At 39.8% G+C, this 17,437-nt stretch overlaps 1 protein-coding gene across 1 annotated transcript in view; it reads left to right on the forward strand.

Moving 5' to 3' along the window:
* Window positions 1-13,275, forward strand: part of acsl3a (acyl-CoA synthetase long chain family member 3a) — a 31,983-nt gene extending 18,708 nt beyond the window's left edge. The window contains exons 6-14 of the mRNA XM_035680394.1: window positions 1,704-1,854; window positions 3,414-3,537; window positions 4,519-4,590; window positions 7,943-8,082; window positions 8,177-8,349; window positions 9,666-9,740; window positions 10,268-10,459; window positions 10,896-11,010; window positions 13,170-13,275. Of these exons, the coding sequence (XP_035536287.1) occupies window positions 1,704-1,854; window positions 3,414-3,537; window positions 4,519-4,590; window positions 7,943-8,082; window positions 8,177-8,349; window positions 9,666-9,740; window positions 10,268-10,459; window positions 10,896-11,010; window positions 13,170-13,275 (1,148 nt within the window). The remainder of the gene's footprint in view (window positions 1-1,703; window positions 1,855-3,413; window positions 3,538-4,518; window positions 4,591-7,942; window positions 8,083-8,176; window positions 8,350-9,665; window positions 9,741-10,267; window positions 10,460-10,895; window positions 11,011-13,169) is intronic.
* The last annotated feature ends 4,162 nt before the right edge of the window (window positions 13,276-17,437 follow it).

Consider the following 17,437-nt stretch of genomic DNA (forward strand, 5'->3'; position numbering starts at 1 on the left):
CAGCGCAGCTCGAGTTGTCTGCCTGAACTAGCTCGCAGGAGTCGCTCCATTTTTGCATTCCTTTATATCAAAAGTCACTACGACCTCTTGATTAGAGGCCTTGACTGGAAACCTCACCTACTGGCAGGCAATGATGCAAACAGTCCATCAACTGTGTAACTTCATGCTCTTGATTCATCATCAAGAATCATGGGAAAAACGGGAGGCCATGTGAGGGCTCTCCCTAAGGCCACGTTAAGACCAACTTTAGCTAAGCGTAAAAAAGCCACAGCCCTCGCATTCATTTCAGTGGAGCCAGGGGCTCCTGCAGGACATTGCAAGGTCCATCAGAAACGTTGACCTTGATTCAACTGTTGCTGCAGTGCAATGAGACGTCATCTGGCAAGGCACTGCTTCAGTCCATCGAACGCATGTAATCGCACACTCCTGCTTACTTTCCAATGAGGACAATTGTTTTCTGCTGTTTACTTCAGGAAAAATAAAGTAGTTGCCGCTTTCCAGAGTTGTAAAATCCTGCCTCATAATGTTATAAACTACTGTGCAGCATCCAATAAGCTTTCATATTCGCAGATCCTTTACCCAAACAGGACTTCCTGGATTGTATTTCATTGTCGTGCCTAAAGCAACACAACCCCGACAACATAGCCCCTTGCATTGTTTTAACACAGGGCAGGTCTGAATACTTCAACCGAAGAGCTTCTTGGATGGTCTAACAGCATCTGAAACCCCCTCCCTCCACACCTTCCTGACAACATATTTAGGGGGGCTGCGACACACCCACTTTAAGACTGTGAAGGATTGCAGATTAGGTGCCAATCTCGTTTCTCAAGCTCTCGTATTTCGTTCAATTTGCAACTTCTTCTGTCACTTTTTGCATGTAGAAGTGCAACACGATAAGCAGCTACAAACACTTGTTCCTTCAGACCTGGATGGGTGACATGTACTGTGAACTAGTTCATTTCAAGCATTACTTCAGGCCTTTAGGGTTAGCACCACTGCCTGCAAATTTTAGTGTCAGCTGAAGAATCACAAGTAGGGTACTTGTTGCATGGATGCAATATGAGAGAAGATTTAGGCCTACTGAGAGGCAGGGCTGGATCAATAGAAGATAACATAGTGCCCACCAAATATACACAATTGAAGTCTTACTAAAAAGGGAAGATAAAGTACACGAATAAAGAGGAGAGACTGAGGACTGCAAGAGAGTGTGTCAGAAAGAGGATAAAGGAGATAGTGTTTTTTGGCTAGCACAGTCAGACACAAACCCTGCATTGTGCCAAGAGGGGCCTGATTGTTTAATATCACAGCTGACTATTTTCCATCCACGTTGTCTTTCACACAGCCTCTATTGAATTATAGACACTTTTAAATATTTCCCTAGACTTTGACACCCGCTGCATTTTCCTTTATCCAGTCGGTTTATCCTGCACACATGCAGCAAATGGAACAGACGGAGGCTATTACTTTTATTCCAAGAATGCGTCTGTGTGGACAATGTATAAACAATGAGGCATTTTTTGTGCATAGCTGTTATAGTTTAGTCTGTGTTCCTGTGTGTGTGTGTGTGTGTCTGTTAAAATATAAATACAATACACACAAATCACAGTGTCATGTTACAAGCCGTGAGTTTAATGCAGTTTTGTTATAATCAGCTCCCATGTGTGTTTTTGCATGTACGTGTGTTTTCTCTGTTCACATTACAGTGGCACGTGAGCGTAAGCAGCCGCTGCCATCAGACATTGCAGTCATCATGTACACCAGCGGATCAACAGGCATACCAAAGGGTGTCATGATCTCCCATAGCAACATCATCGCTGGTATCACGGGCATGGCCGAGCGGATACCCAACCTGTGGTAGGCAACACAAACTCATCACAGAGAAAAAATTCAAAGTGATATATGGTTGGGGGACATTTTTCTATCTACTTTTTTCTACCTGTGTAGTAAGACCAGATAGTGCCTGATTTTTAATTTAGGCAAAGTTCCTGTATGGCTGCTTGTGTTACTTAACAATTACCATTTGACTTTATTTTGTTACATTAAAAAACATTTAGTAGAAAAATATGTTTATATTTCTCAAAGCAAGGTATCAAAAATGTATTATATATCTGTACCAAATTGGATATTTATATTTTTAATGGCACTCATGTCAAAAAATGCTTTTTCACTTGCCACTGTCACATGTGTACACTAAATATGAAGCCACCAGCCGGTTAGCTTAGCTAAGGATAAAGACTGGAACAGGGTAGTGACAAGAACAAGACATAAACCCCTATAAAATAACGTTTTTACTACTCAGGTTTTGTATGGATTGAACAAACAACAAATAACAGTCCAAAATGTTGAAATATTCTTTTAACCCAAACTAATTCAAGCCATTTGAATGGTGGAGCTTTTTGTGGGAGGTGGGAAGGAGGGATGTTTCCGGGAAAAAAAAATCTTCGTACATTTTACATTACTATTGTTGTGAGCAAAATAATACACTATTGCCTTTTTATTTGTCTCACTGATACTGTTTGCCCAAACTGGGCTGAGTGCTGTATACACTTTAATCCATTTATGCTTTGGGGAATCTGCTCAGCTCAGTGTATTCCTTAGAAGAGACGAGCAGTTTAAATTGCATTATATTAGCACAGAGAGGACATTAACTTCCTCTAATCTGCTGTCTCAAACTCTCTTCTTTCATTAATAAGTCACTGACTATAATGTCGATAGCTATAAGGTTGCGTAATGGGTTTAAGGAAAAATGCCAAATGTTCTTTCAGGCTAACTTCTTGTTCGAGGCGTCTGTGTCAACTGAGCACGTGCACAAGTATGAGTCAGCCAGCTAGTACCATCATACAACACAAGTGTTTACATTAAAACAAAAACCGACCCTTCTCTCTAGGGAACGAGACTGGGGTGAGAGGAAATGCAGAAGGGAGGGAGTTCAGTATGAGTGGAGGAAAAACCTGGGAGGACAGAGGTTAAAGGGCTTACGGATGTTACAAAATCAATCAGTCTTTTTAGAAAAATTATATCTTTCCTTTGTGTATTAGTAATATGACTGTATGACTTGCATACATGTCCAGTGAAATGTGGTTCCCTAGAATTTGGAGGATCCAGAAGTACAAATAGATCATTTTTAAGTCCAAGCAAAGGAAAAGTTGGCCTTTAAAAAAAAAAGACTTTTTTTTTTAAAGAATTTAAAAGCCTTTTAAATTAAGCCTGCTTTATCTTCTAAAGATTACTATCATATGATTTATGATTTCAGAGATTTTCAGATCCTGATAGTTTGAATTTTAATTAAAACTCTTATACAGCACATTGTATGTATGTATTACATTTATTCAGCTTTTTTAACTTAACTAGTTTAAATGAGCTGGCACTGATTACATTCAGAACTGTTTATAAGAGTGTCTTTGTGTCTACAGTGAGGAAGACACCTACATTGGCTACCTGCCTCTCGCCCATGTACTGGAGCTCAGTGCAGAGCTCGTATGTGTTTCTCATGGCTGTAGGATCGGCTATTCCTCACCTCAGACTCTCGCTGACCAGGTACAGTAAGACTGAAACAAGTCTGTTTTTGTATTTCATCATAAAGTTAATGTTACTAATGTACTCCGTTACGGGTATACACTAGATTTTTTTTGTGCCAGATGAGCTCTTTTAGCAAATTATATTGCAATACTGTATGTCCATGTTGTACAGCTGGGGCTGGTTATCGAACATCAGTATTTTGAGAACCAACCACAATGTGTCCGTAGACTCAATTAGGAATATCTGTAAAGTACAGAAAGTTGACTCAATCCATAATAAATGTAACTTATTTTTAGTCAAACCTCTTGTGGCTGCTTGTTTTAAGACAATTACGAATACTAACACATATATACTATCATGACGCACTCACAGTTTTGGAATCCTGTGGAGTGTACCTCAAAAGAAAGCTTATTGTCGTTGGACAATAAAGTTCAATACCACCATAGTGCCATAAATTACTGCATCTTCTTAGTGAACACCAGCAAATTTGTCACTGTATCAAATAGTAATTGGTGTGTTCAAGCACTTGAACGCATCAGGTGGTCCCATTTCCCGAGTTGGGAGGTCATTCGTCTGACTTTGTTGTGTTTGTGAGCTTTAAGTCGTAATGTGGTAACAACATGGACGCTACTAAGAAGATGTGTTGTATTTTTATTATTTATATATGCTTTTTAAAGCCTCATATTTTATTAGAGCTGGACGATAAATCAATTCATTTGAATTTACGTTAGAATCGTAAAAAAATTGACTAAAATTGTAAATCAGATGTGGTTATTTTAAGGCCATATCACAGCCCTGCTTTATATGAGTGAATTTGTCCCAGACTTCTTCCGTAAAACCACTAAAATATTGCTTTACATGACTTCCGAAAATTATGGATGCAGGGTAATTTAATGCATCCCTCTTATTGCACTTAATAAACAAAAACAATGTAAAATAGATACAAGTCTTCAAATAAGAAGTTTCAAATGTGATGCAATCATTCTTTTCCCCTTCCAGTCAACGAAGATCAAGAAGGGAAGCAAGGGAGACACCAGCGTCCTGCAACCCACTCTGATGGCAGCTGTCCCGGTATGTCAAAACAGTACACTCAGCACAACTCCACGCATTATACAGTATAATGTTTGAGAAGCCTTCGCCTTCACAGTATCTCTCATTGAGTCACTCTCCCTAAAGTCTGTTTCAACCATTTCAGTTTAGCCTCGTCTGGCAGCGGGTCAGATTTTACTCTGTCTCTGTTCATAGTCCAACTGTGGAGTAGCAGTGACGGAGTCCAGCAGGCCTGAATTGCTGGACTCTGCCTCTGGACCGACTGTGACGTAAATACTCTGCCTCCTACCGCCATCCAATGCTGCTTTTCATCACCAAACCATGTTAGACACCATGGGGCATATTTGAAGTTGGCTAGTCTTGCTTGTCTTTGAAGTGCATTTGAGTGATTAATCCATTTCATCAGTGACGCCAGGATGGGCTTTACTTATCATAGCTGTATTTATTTTGTCAGTGAAAGAGCAGAGCGGGTGCTTTATTAGTTTTAGAGGGAGTTTACAATTTGAGGAAAAGTTTCATCTAATACGGTATCCACACAGCCATCAGTGTGGTTAAAGAAGGATTGCATAAAAAATATTATAATAGAGGATTAAAGCAGCTATAATTCACATTTTTATATGAATAATGCATGAAATTAGTCTGTGTACGTGAAAGAGGTCGCTCATAGTGACAAACCCACAGAGAATTACTATTTGACTCTTTAGTTCGCCTCAGTTCTACATTGCGTTTTAGCATCTTTCAACTCATTGTTTTGGTTTTACAGACTGCAACTTTTGGTTCAATCTCACTGCTGTCATCAGCCTCATTTCCAGCAGCAGCAGGCAGCTGCTTTTACTGAACAAGCTCTAAACTCCACTGTACGCTTCCCGCCCAGCACCAAAGTCAGATAAAGTTAGCAACTAGCTGGTGAACATAGTGAAGAATATACCCGTTAAAGAGTCAGATATTTCCCTCAGGAGATGATGGAGACCAAAACCGAGCCAGCCTGAATATTGGGCTTAAATTCACCAGGTGACCAGAAATGCGACGCCAAATGAAGGCTAAGGAAAGCACCTTTTAACAACAATGCTATTCAGAGTGCTTCATATAAGACAAAAAGGCTTTATGACAACAATGCTTATGTTTCTCTGTAAATCCCGACAAATAAGCAACATTTTAAACTTTTTTTCAGCAGATCAGTAGCTTTTCTTACCACCAATTCTGCAATGCCGACCACACATGTCATGAAAGTTAATGAGTTTTATTAATTTCAAAACCCCAAAGATGAGTAATGTGATGTTTACATATTGGTCAATCAATAGCCATGATGAAACTTTAATCGTTTTAATGTAGAAATTTGAAATGACTTAAACCCAGAGGAGATTATAATTCCATTGCTCATGTTGGCTAGACTGTACGTCGGATAGTCCAAGACCGTATGCCCTTGCCGCTGTATTCTCTTCCTCTCTCTCACACCATGAGCTCAGCCCCACCCCCACCCCCACCCCCATCTCCCAGTGGTCGTAGTGTAAAGGGCAGAGGGCCCCAGTGTCTGGAACCATTCACAGCTGTAAACAGAACGTGAGAAAGCCCCATGTGGTTATCCCCACGACACATACACTCATACACACATACTTACACACACACATACAAATTGTTTGCTGTGATATGACAACAGGCTGCTGCATGAATCCTGTGTCGACTTCCTCTCTCACTGCTTTAGATTCACACACATATTCACACACATGCACACACACCAGCACACACACACACACACACAGTGGGAACAGCTGTTTTTTATTGTTTTTTTTGTTTTGTTTTGTTTGTGCCCTTTTACCCATTTAAGTCCAGCTTTTAAGGACTGATTTGAAAGATGATTGATCTCCACCATTGACAGTAAAACCTCAAAAAACCAAGTCATGTTAGGCATGCAACTCAAGCTGCAACAATTACTTGTCAAACAATATGATAATTGGTTAAACGTTTTGAGTCATTTTTTAAGAAAAAATTCCAAATTCTGAGATTTTGTGATGTGAATATCTTTACACATTTTATGGACCAAACAACTATTCTATCAATCAAAAGGGCCACTTCAATGTTCAAGTAAATGAATGAAGGGCCAGAAGTGGTCCACGGGCCAGAAGTTTGAGATCCTGATGTAGGCTATTTCTCTTTTATATTACTTGCCTTTTGCTGTACTTTTCTGTATTTCCCCCCCAGGCAATAGTCAAACAAAATTATACATTCTCTTACTGTGAATGGGTACAACAACCTCTTACTGTACAGTGAAGGATTTAGATTTGAGTTTTGTGCACAGGTTTCACTTCTACAAGTTTACTATAGTTCTCTGTTTCATTTAACCAACCCAGAGATTTACCCTTGTGTTGATTCATTTGGTTTCCCTCTGGTTTTGTAGGTCACTGGTTGTGAGTAATTCATTGGGGAGCCTTGTTGTTATGCAGCTAAACTTAAGAACACATGTTCTCCAAATTTAACTAATTTGTTCCTCTGGACTTCTGGATTTTTTCTGTTCTAAGTTTTATGAGCTCTGGCCATCCTAAATCATCTTGTGCTCTGAGATTGGGTCATGTACGGCCAGAGCTGCGACTACAGACCCAACTTCAGCTTCCTTAAAGGACCAGGATTTGGTGGCGTGTAGCAGCCTAGTTGCTCATTGCAACTCCCTTGCCTCGCTGTCCCGTTAAAGATGTGTAGAAGAAGCTACAATGGCTGCAAAACCAGTGAAAAACACAACTCTCTAGAGCTACTGTTTGTCCGTCCTGGGGTACTGTAGAAACATGGTGGTTCAAAATGGCAGACTTTGTAGAAGAAGCTCTCTCTGCAAATAAAAACTGCTCATTCTAAGGTAATAAAATCAACAATTCTTATATTCAGGTGATTATACACTTGTGAAAACATACCTATGAATATTATATTCCATATCTGTCAATAGATCCTCCTAAATGTTTCACACTGGACCTTTTGTTTTACCAGCCCAGTAAAAAAAATTATGCTACCAGAAGACAATCCCTAAATATAAAAGATATCACAAATGTCTCTTGGTTTTGATTTCATCAAGCATATACTTAATGTGCCTCCATCCTTCAGATCTAATACTTACTATCTGGGTCCATGGCAGAATCTCCCATTTAAGGTGCCAGAGCTCTGGTTGGGCCCCATATTAGGAGATGTATTGGCAATGCAACAGTGCTGCAACTCATATGTCTTAAACTTGTATCCTTTCACTTGGCTGAACTACAGAAGCAGGACTTCCTGACCAGCATGTATCTTATTTTCCCATAGTCTCTGATGTGTCCTCACTCTTCTTTATCTCTTCATCTCTTTCTTTCTCTCTTTGTCTCACCTCCATCCCTGTCTTCATTCCTGGTTCCAGGAGATCATGGATCGTATCTATAAGAACGTGATGACCAAGGTGGAGGAGATGAACTGTGTCCAGCGAACACTCTTCATTCTGGCATACAACTACAAACTGGAGCAGCTCGCCAAAGGATACAGCACACCTTTATGTGACAAGTGTGTAGATAAGTTGTTACAGTGGCATCTTGATACATATGTTAATGTTATACCTCCCCGGCAATCTACCCCTGCCTTCTGTTTATCCATTCAGGCTGGTGTTCAAGAAAGTTCGCTCTCTGCTGGGAGGTCAGACGCGAGTCTTGTTATCAGGTGGAGCGCCGCTCTCCGCCGCCACCCAACGCTTCATGAACGTGTGTTTCTGCTGCCCGGTGGGTCAGGGATACGGCCTGACTGAGACCTGCGGTGCTGGAACCATTAGCGAGCGTAAGCATTAGTATACGGTTCATTATACTGATGAAAAAAATAACAATATTTAGGAATATCCATCACATCACAATACAGAATAAAACTGGCCTTAAAACCTGACTCTGCACACTACACAAATGCTTGTTATTTCCACCCTCTCTGGTGGTCAGTAAGAAGAACATAGAACTCTCCACACAGTGTTTTTATTTGTCTTGACAGCGGAGAAGATGTGATGTTGCGTTGTAGTTCAGTGGACTACAAGGCAGCATCACAAATGTTGTGAGATGTTTTTGAGAGGACAGAATTACTTGATATTCATGCTAACGTTCTAAACTAAACTGGTGACCATGATAAACATTATACCTGCTAAACATTAGGATGTTAGTATTGACATTGTGTGCATGTTAGCATGCTGATGTTAGCATTTAGGTCTAGCACTGCTGTGCCACTGTCACAGAGCTGTTAGCGCTGCTGTAGACTCTTGGTCTATTTGCAAAAATAACTCAATGTGGAGGACATCTGTACATCAACAGTAACGACTGCTTTTTAACTAATCTGAAATAGTAATTTGTTCCAAATGAAGGTTCATTAACTGGAAAAGTTGCACATTATTGAGCAATTGTGGGAAATTACTTGCAAGCAGAGATAAAAGCAGCGGGAGGACATGAAGAGGGAATTTTACAGCAGGGATTGGAAAATAGATGAGAGGAAAGTAATAAGAAGATATATTGTGCGTGGGTTGTAGTAAACAGAGAAGGGAGTAGGTTATCTTTTTCGACAGTGGTGTGGAAAAATCAGCATTAGCAACAAATCATTGTACACTTCGAACCCAGTTAGCATAATGCTTTTAGTCTGTTGTTAAACTGTCAAACTAAGGGATGTGATTTGTGCTCAGGTTCTGTAAAATACAGTCACGTGACTGTCTCCCCCAGAAAATGCAGACATTCCTTACAGCTTCTTGTAAACAGGGAAATCGTTTTCTAATGTCTTTGTAATGTGCATAAAGTCATGCCACTCATATCTGTGGCGGCAATAGCTGTCCCAGTGCTCTTTTTTAAACTTTTTAGCTTATCTGTTGGCTTTCATTGCAGACAAATATGTCAAACTGTAGAAATACTCCCAGCCTTTCCCAGGCAGAGTAGACCAACCGAATGGCCCACTGCCTGTCACTCTCCACTGTGGTCATGAGCCAGGAAAACACTGTATTGTGGACATTCCTTTGGGATGGGGTTTCCATGGCGAAGGAACAAGTTAGGTCGTGTTGCTATGGTAATAAATGTCGTTCCTTGATGCTTGTGTGCTTCCTTATCATGTTTGTGTGTTGTCTGTTCCAGTGTGGGATTACAGCACTGGGAGAGTGGGAGGTCCACTGGTTTGCTGTGAGATCAAGCTTAAAGACTGGGTGGAGGGTGAGTGAGACAGGGAGAGGAGCTACACACACACACACACACACACACACACACACACACACACAATCCATGATGAAATGATACACTCAGTGTCATGCAGATTCACATCAGTCGTTGTTGCTTTTTTTCCCTTGCTGTGTCATCTCATGCACACACACTAAAAGTTTTTTAAGAATGCCAATTCGTCCACCATTAATCATTTCCCAGGCAGCATTTCAGGAGAAATCACTGTAGCTGGCCCATAACCTTGTAAGGAAAGCATACTTCTTTTCCTTCCACTCCTGTACAACCTCTATCGTTTTACGTAAGGGATCATAACTCAGTTTTATTGCGCTCTGTTGAATCTTGATACATATCAAGTTGAGTTTATTGCCTGCTTGGCTCGCTGAGCACAAATAGAATTTAAAGTAAACATGCTATCAGGTTTTTATCACCGCAAAAATTAATACGTTGCAAAACTGTGAGTTTTGGATATTTTTTATTGCAGTTTTCATTTGTAATCCACTGATTTTAAACCCTGCTTTCAGGTGGTTACCGTAGCACCGACAAGCCAAATCCTAGAGGAGAGATTCTGGTTGGTGGATCCAACGTAACCATGGGATACTACAAGAACGAGGCAAAAAACCATGAAGACTTCCTTGTAGATGAGAATGGCCAGCGGTGGTTCTGCACAGGCGACATCGGAGAGTTTCAAGAAGACGGATGCCTCAAGATAATTGGTGAGGAAAGGAATGACGTTTAAAGTGAAGTGTAGTGGATATACGGTTGGTTTTACAGGTGCAGATTGGGGTAATCTGTCCGGGTTCGGATGCTGCTACATCAAAAGCACAAATGATCAACATTGTGCCCCACATTCCTGGATTTTTTCCAGACAACCTCTCTGCTCCTCTCCCATCCATCAGTCTGGCAGGAAACCTTTTAACAAATCAGATTTTACCTCACTTCCCAGAATTACTCCACAGTCGTGTTTACTTCAGTGAGCCAGAAACCCTGAATTCTCTCTGTTATCTAGACAACACTGGTCAGATATACACAGTTGAATGGAAAATGGGTCCTACCCCCAGCTTCTTCCCTTCTCTTTAAGAAATACTAACATTTCCACAATTGTAGATATGCTCATGTTATTACAGGCAGGTTTCTATGTTGTGCTTCCAGATCGTAAGAAAGACTTGGTGAAGCTGCAGGCAGGAGAGTACGTCTCCCTGGGAAAGGTGGAGGCCATGTTGAAGAACTGCTCTTTGGTCGACAACATCTGTGCCTATGCCAACAGGTGTGTGTGTGTGTGTCAGTGCATTGATTGAAAGGACTACAATGTGATTCTATTGTTCAGGTGTGTCAATACACAAATCATGAGCAATTATTTATTGTGTGGTTCCAGCTTGCACAGTTTCAGTTAGCTTCTAAGATGATCTATTGAAGTAGTTTTAGCTTAGCTTCTCCTCAGTTACTAAACTGCACCTATCAATACATTTTTTAGTAAATAGGAAAATGACTGCAAGTAATGTCAAGAGCTCACTGATTTACTTACTTAATTGTTCAGTCTCACCACTCTTGTTAACCCCCAACCATGTTTCTATCAACAGCAGGCTGCTGTTTACAGCAAAAAGCTATAAAAACCTCTCACAGCATGCTCTTTTTCTATCATCTGCGACATTTACAGGAAAAAGCTTACTTCTCCAAGTGTCAAGACAATAACTATTACGTAACTGCAATCAACATTACATAAAGCAGCCCTGCACTGTTTTCTGTTGTCAGTAAGTTAATACCTTTGACAAACATCCCAAGGGTTACAGGGGCTCCATGTAGACAGTTAAAAGATATAAAACTATTTATGTGTCAACTTGATATATATAACACCGGTCTTTTGTGTGACAAGAACTAAATACCAGTTTGTTAAACAGTAAAGGTTCCTTGTAGAGTTTTTGATTAGTAGCACTATGGAGACATGTCTTTACCAGTGAGTCCCCTTTTCGTTTCATTTCAGGACACACAAGCACGAGGTAGGTGTAAATGACTAGATACACATTCGTGCCACTGGTTTCACACAGTTCCACAGGTCTATAGGTGGCATTAATGCACTAAGTGTTAAGAAAAAATACTTAATAGTTAATGTTTTTTGAGGAAGGAAATGCTTTCATCTTGTTTGTCAGACCTCGAGGACACACACGATGAGTTTTGGTAAATAAAACTGAAAGTTAACGGTTGACACTAAGTATGTGATTTACTGAAGCATATTATAGAGCATTTTAAAACTATAATGTGTATTGGATTTCTTATGACAAGGTAACTTCCGTTCACCTGGTCGCCTTATCCTGACTGATCGATTGCCTGTTCATTATTTTTACATCCTGTTCAGTAAAGTTGCTCTAACTAATATTTTTCAATCAATAAGGGATCAATGATGTGAAAGGAGTAAAACTCACAGAGAATTTTCCCCAACTGTGCAGGTCTTCTTCACTCTACAGATGTTAAAGGCTTAGTAAAAACAGGATGGAACCCAAAAGCACATCATTGTGACAATGAAGCTTTTTAGCTTCTTTCAGCTCGTTGTTTTGGTTTTACTGTCCTCAACTTTACTATTTTGGTTCTGTCTCACTGCTCTAATCAGTGTCAATTTTCAGGGAATAAAAGCTCAGATGCAGCCCTGTACGCTACTTACCCAGCACCAACAGAAGTTAGCTACTAGCTAGTTATTAAGTTGAACAAATCCCCTTAAAGGTCCAGTGTGTAGGATTTAGTGGCATCTAGTGGTGTAGTTGCTTAACCCTCCCCTTCTAAGCACAAAGGAGAAACAGTGGTGGCCACAAAATGCGTGAAAAATGCACTGTCTACAGCCATTTTGTCTCGTTCTGCGGGCCTACTGTTAGACATGGTGGGTTCAACCATGTGTGGACTTCATATAAGAGGCTCCGTCTGTAATAAAAACTGCTCATTCTAAGTAACAAAAAAAAACTATTTCTTATTTTTTAGGTGATATACACGAATGAAAACATACCTATGGATATAATTCAATTTCTGCCAATAGATCCTTTTAAATGTTCACACGGACTTAAGCTTTGCTGATCACGGGTGAACTTTAGGTAGAAATAGCTTACAAATTATACTTACAATATTTTTGAATGAACCATAAAAAGCATTTACAATGACTGATTTAGAACTGAAAATATTACAGCCGTAATGTTCATTCATTGTGTCGTCACAGTCAACAGATACGTTCATAGATAGCGAAGTTGCAATCGTCCACTGCTCAAGCATGTGTGTTTCCATTTCTTTTCTGGAAATCAGTGGTGATGTCGTGTCAATCACCCATACATCCCGAAAACATCCAGTGCTAAATACACACAAAGACCAGGCGCATTAATAACCTTAACTCCCCTCTCCTCCGGGGCTGATATGCAGTGATGACGTACGATCTTGGGTGCCCATCAGAAAGCTCGACTCTGCTACCAGACGGGTACCGAGCTATTGGAAGACCTGTGCATACAACAAGGGCCATGGAGAGCTGGTCCTCAAGATCATCACTGAGATGCTCTGAGTGAAAGCACAAAGAGAGGTAAACTTAGCTCAGAGCTCCAGCACAGTCAGACAAGGTGACCATGCGGGACCTTTTTAGGTGAGTTAACTTTGCCTTCTCGTCTAGCCCAACTAGAGCGCTTTGAACCGTCGCAAATCCTGAGCCAGACCCGTGACCCGAACGGATTAGACTGACCATTCAAGCGCTCAAACGCAAAAGCCTGAAACACACTACAGAACACATTGAAAGAATGTACGTGGAAATACAAGCCACACGACAGTTGTCATTCTCAAAACAGACCAACACTGACTCTACCCCAGTACCCTCTCAAATGCCCCTATTCCCTCCCCCATGGGAACATAATACCGTGATCTGGTAAATTTTACACTCCTCTCAAAGAAAGAGATAAGTGGGTTACTTGAATTTGTAATCAAAAACAGCTGAAGAGTTGTCTTAAAAGACAAAGTGTTGAGGAAAACACAAATCCCTGTCCACTGCTGCCTTTTCCCCTTTCTTCTGCCCAGGTGTATACCTCTGTTGTGTGATTTTTATTTTTCAGATGGGTTATTATGAAACAGATGTGTGTTAGCTGACGTGTTGTTCTTTATACTCTGAGTGCCACAGCGAAAGCTCAGTTTGGTTGCAGGTTTGTTGTTTTTGTTTCCCCATGAGCACTAGGACTGCGTTACGTTACTCTCTAAATCCTCCTTTAGTTTCTTCGTGATCTGCCAGTAAGCTTTTTAACTTAAAGGTTTCCAATTCATCGTTCTTCCTGCAGTCGCGAGACAGTTAACTCTTTTTGTTTCTTGTTTTTTCTCTTTTGTTCACATGTTTTGAGTTCTCAGTGTTTTATTTTGTTTCCCCCCACAGTCAGACTTTGACTTCCCACTGTCGTGGGCGTCTCTCCCATCACACATCTGACACCAAAAGCACAAATCATTTGAGGGCAAATGAGAGTAGGCTTGAAAAATGCAAGGTCATATCTGAAATGAACAATTTTAGTTCCCATCAACATTAAACTTCATAGGTAATATTTATAAAAATAACTAGTTATAAAAAACCAATCAGAGCCGAGAAATAGGTTAATTGAGTTGAATTTCATATCCAGGTCCTCAATGTACAGATGCTTGGGTCGATGGCTTGAAGATTGTTGAGTCTTATTCCAGTCCCAAAGCGTCTGTATTTGACGACCACAATCAACTATCTTTCTTGGCTCCTGTCTGGTTGTTTTCATGTAGGACACTAGGAGGAGCCAGAGGAACCTGATTTTTCACAGATTATCTGTCTCATGTACTACTGTCAGGAAACAGTGAAGGTTTCAGAAAATATAAGATATTTTTATAAAAGTTACCTACTGAAGCTCTAAGGCCATAGTCCTTTTTTAGGAAAATGACACAAATTGCACCAAATAGTCTTATTTAAAAAGAAAAGAAACAAAGATGTACTGTTGTTTAGTCTATTGTATTTTCCTACAGTGATAGAGTATACTTTTTTATGTGCTGTACAGACCACATTGTGCCCAAGAATGCACATTTACTTGCTTGTATTACAGATGAAATGACTGTGTAATCATTGTCATATTTGATAAATCATAGTGCAATATGAACATGTATCATTCTGTCCAAATAACGCAGTCAATTACAGATAGGACACAAATAAAACTTCCTCAACGTGCGTGGGTGCACTGGTTGAAGAATGATCACACTTTGACAAGTGCGACTTTTGTGTGTACATTTGTCCTGCCGGACTGTGGTTACCAGCTTAGAGCCTTGACACATATTTTTGTCAGCTGCACGAGTATGACTAAGTGAATGACTCGTCAAGTCCATAACACGGCACAAACATGGCCCCAGCATTCCTCACCATGTGACACCTGTTGCCTTCTCCAGTAATTCTAAGTCACACCTTTCTAATCCCTGACTGATTTTGAATTTGATGTTTCTTCTTATGTGTACGTACAGTGTATGTATGTACGCGGAGCAGTGATCAGCAGAGGAAGCACATGTATAGCCTCTATTTTACCGTAAGCTTTATTATCATAGAGCAGTCCTCTCTGCCTTGTAACATAAGTGCATCTAGCTATTTATTTGTAATTTGCCTTTGGAAAAATACTCAAATGAAGTAAATAAAGATTGTGTTTGGTCTACATGCAGGGGTAGTTTATTCCTTTGAACAAGTATTTAATATTTCTGCCACAATCACCAAGTCTAATGAATTCAATTGAAAGCGTTAAGCACTTGTATTCAGCATCTCATTGGCTGTGAAATCGATGCCTGTGTGACCAAAAGACAGACGGATGATGCCATTTATTTGTGTCTGTAGCGCTGAGTGAAATCAGTCTTCACTAATTCAATAATAGTTATGAGTGATTGGAAGCTAATCCAATTCAACCATTAATGCTCAGCATTTATTACGGTATTGAGGCGTAAATTCCCAGTGTTGTCAGACTGATCCTTGACTGTGCCTTGGGAACAGGGAGGAGTTCAGTCGGACTATCAAATTAAATCAGTCATTCGGAGATCACGTTTTTAAGAAAAGGAGCCACCCTTAGAATGACCCAAAAATCCTAAAAAAACAGCTTTAGTCTGTTTGCGTTTTTACTTCTAAACGAGCTTGGTTTTCTGCATTGCCAAGGTTGCGGCTGCATGCACTAAACAGCTTCAGGATTAGATCTCTTTTTTTAATGAGACTTCATTCATATTCATATTCTAAAGCAAAATCCTAGCTTTGACACAGAATTCTGCTGTGAAAAGTAATTATTCCAGTACTATACTTAAAGATAACTTTGAGCTACTCAACTCACTTAACTTGCTTTTTATGTTTTAGATTAAGATTTGACATTGATAATGCTAAGGAGGTTACCATTACCAGACCAGTGTGTTTTTTAGTTTTAGTAGTGGCATCTAGCGGTGAAGTTGCAGATTACAACTTACCGCTCGCTTTCCAAGTATGTAGGAGCAACTACAGTGACTCAAAAATCATTTAAAAGTCCCTATTCCCTATCTAAAACCGGTGTTGGTTTTCTTTTATTTCTTTTTTGTTCTGGGCTCCTGTAGAAACATGGCGGTTCAACGCGTCGGCCTCCGTAGAAGAAGACCTGTATTTGTAGATAAAATGTCTCATTCTAAGGCAACAAATACACAACCTATGAATATTATATGCCATTTCTGCCAATAAATCCTCTTAAATGTTACTGGATCTTCAAGGAACAGTTTGAGGCTCAAAACCGTGTATCCTCCAATATTTCACAATAAAAGCAAAGATTAACATCAACAAAAAGGCAAAAATACAAATTTGTGTAGTAGAACTATTTTTCAGTCAGATTGTTTATATAAGTATAAACAATGTAGTATAATAATATGGAATACATTAGGTACATTTAGCTGATAATACCTCTGTACTTTTACTGAAGTAGGATTTCAAATGCAGGGATTTTGTATTTTTACATTGTTTTTATTGGTAGTTTTACTTTAGTAAAAGGCCAGATGAAAAACATGTCCCTTTAGACTTACTGCAAATCATATGAATCTGAATATTTGTCATTATAAATACAATTTCCATCATGGAATCATGGTGTGCCTGTCTCTGTATCACTCATACACTCAGAGAAATAATTTGTTTTTGATTGTATTCTCTGTGTAATTTCCACCATGTCATTCTTGAATGTTTTGCATGATTGTATTCATGGGCTTTTGGTTCATTTGCAAGGAAATTGATTTGAGGAGAGTAGATGTGTTTATTGTTTGTGCCTCAGGATAATACAGAGGCTAGATGGAAAATAAGGAGACTGGTGCAGTCAGCATGGTATTTGTAGATATCGCCATGCATTCTTACACACTCTGACCGAGTGTGATTGAGGGACTTTACGATTAATTCATCACCAGTTTCTAAAAAGTCGGAATTCCGCCTTAAATGTATTTTTCCATCACATCCCCTCAAGGCCTCTTTCTGTCAGACTCTAGAGACATGATGTAGTAGTTCTTCAGAAAGTTTAATATACTCATGGGCATTTAATGATTTCATCAGATCCCCCTCGAGGCGTGAATAACATTAAAAGATACTCAGTTTGTTCTTTATTTTTTAACATAACGTCCCTTCAGGGCTTCCATAGACACAGGATTCATGTTACAATCAGTCCCCATCATGTGACTCGTGATGACACTGCTGGGTCTCTATATAAATA

The sequence above is a fragment of the Morone saxatilis genome, unplaced genomic scaffold (genome assembly GCF_004916995.1).
Source record: "Morone saxatilis isolate NCDOM2014 unplaced genomic scaffold, NCSU_SB_2.0 Contig8, whole genome shotgun sequence".
In the NCBI taxonomy this organism is placed as follows: domain Eukaryota; kingdom Metazoa; phylum Chordata; class Actinopteri; family Moronidae; genus Morone; species Morone saxatilis.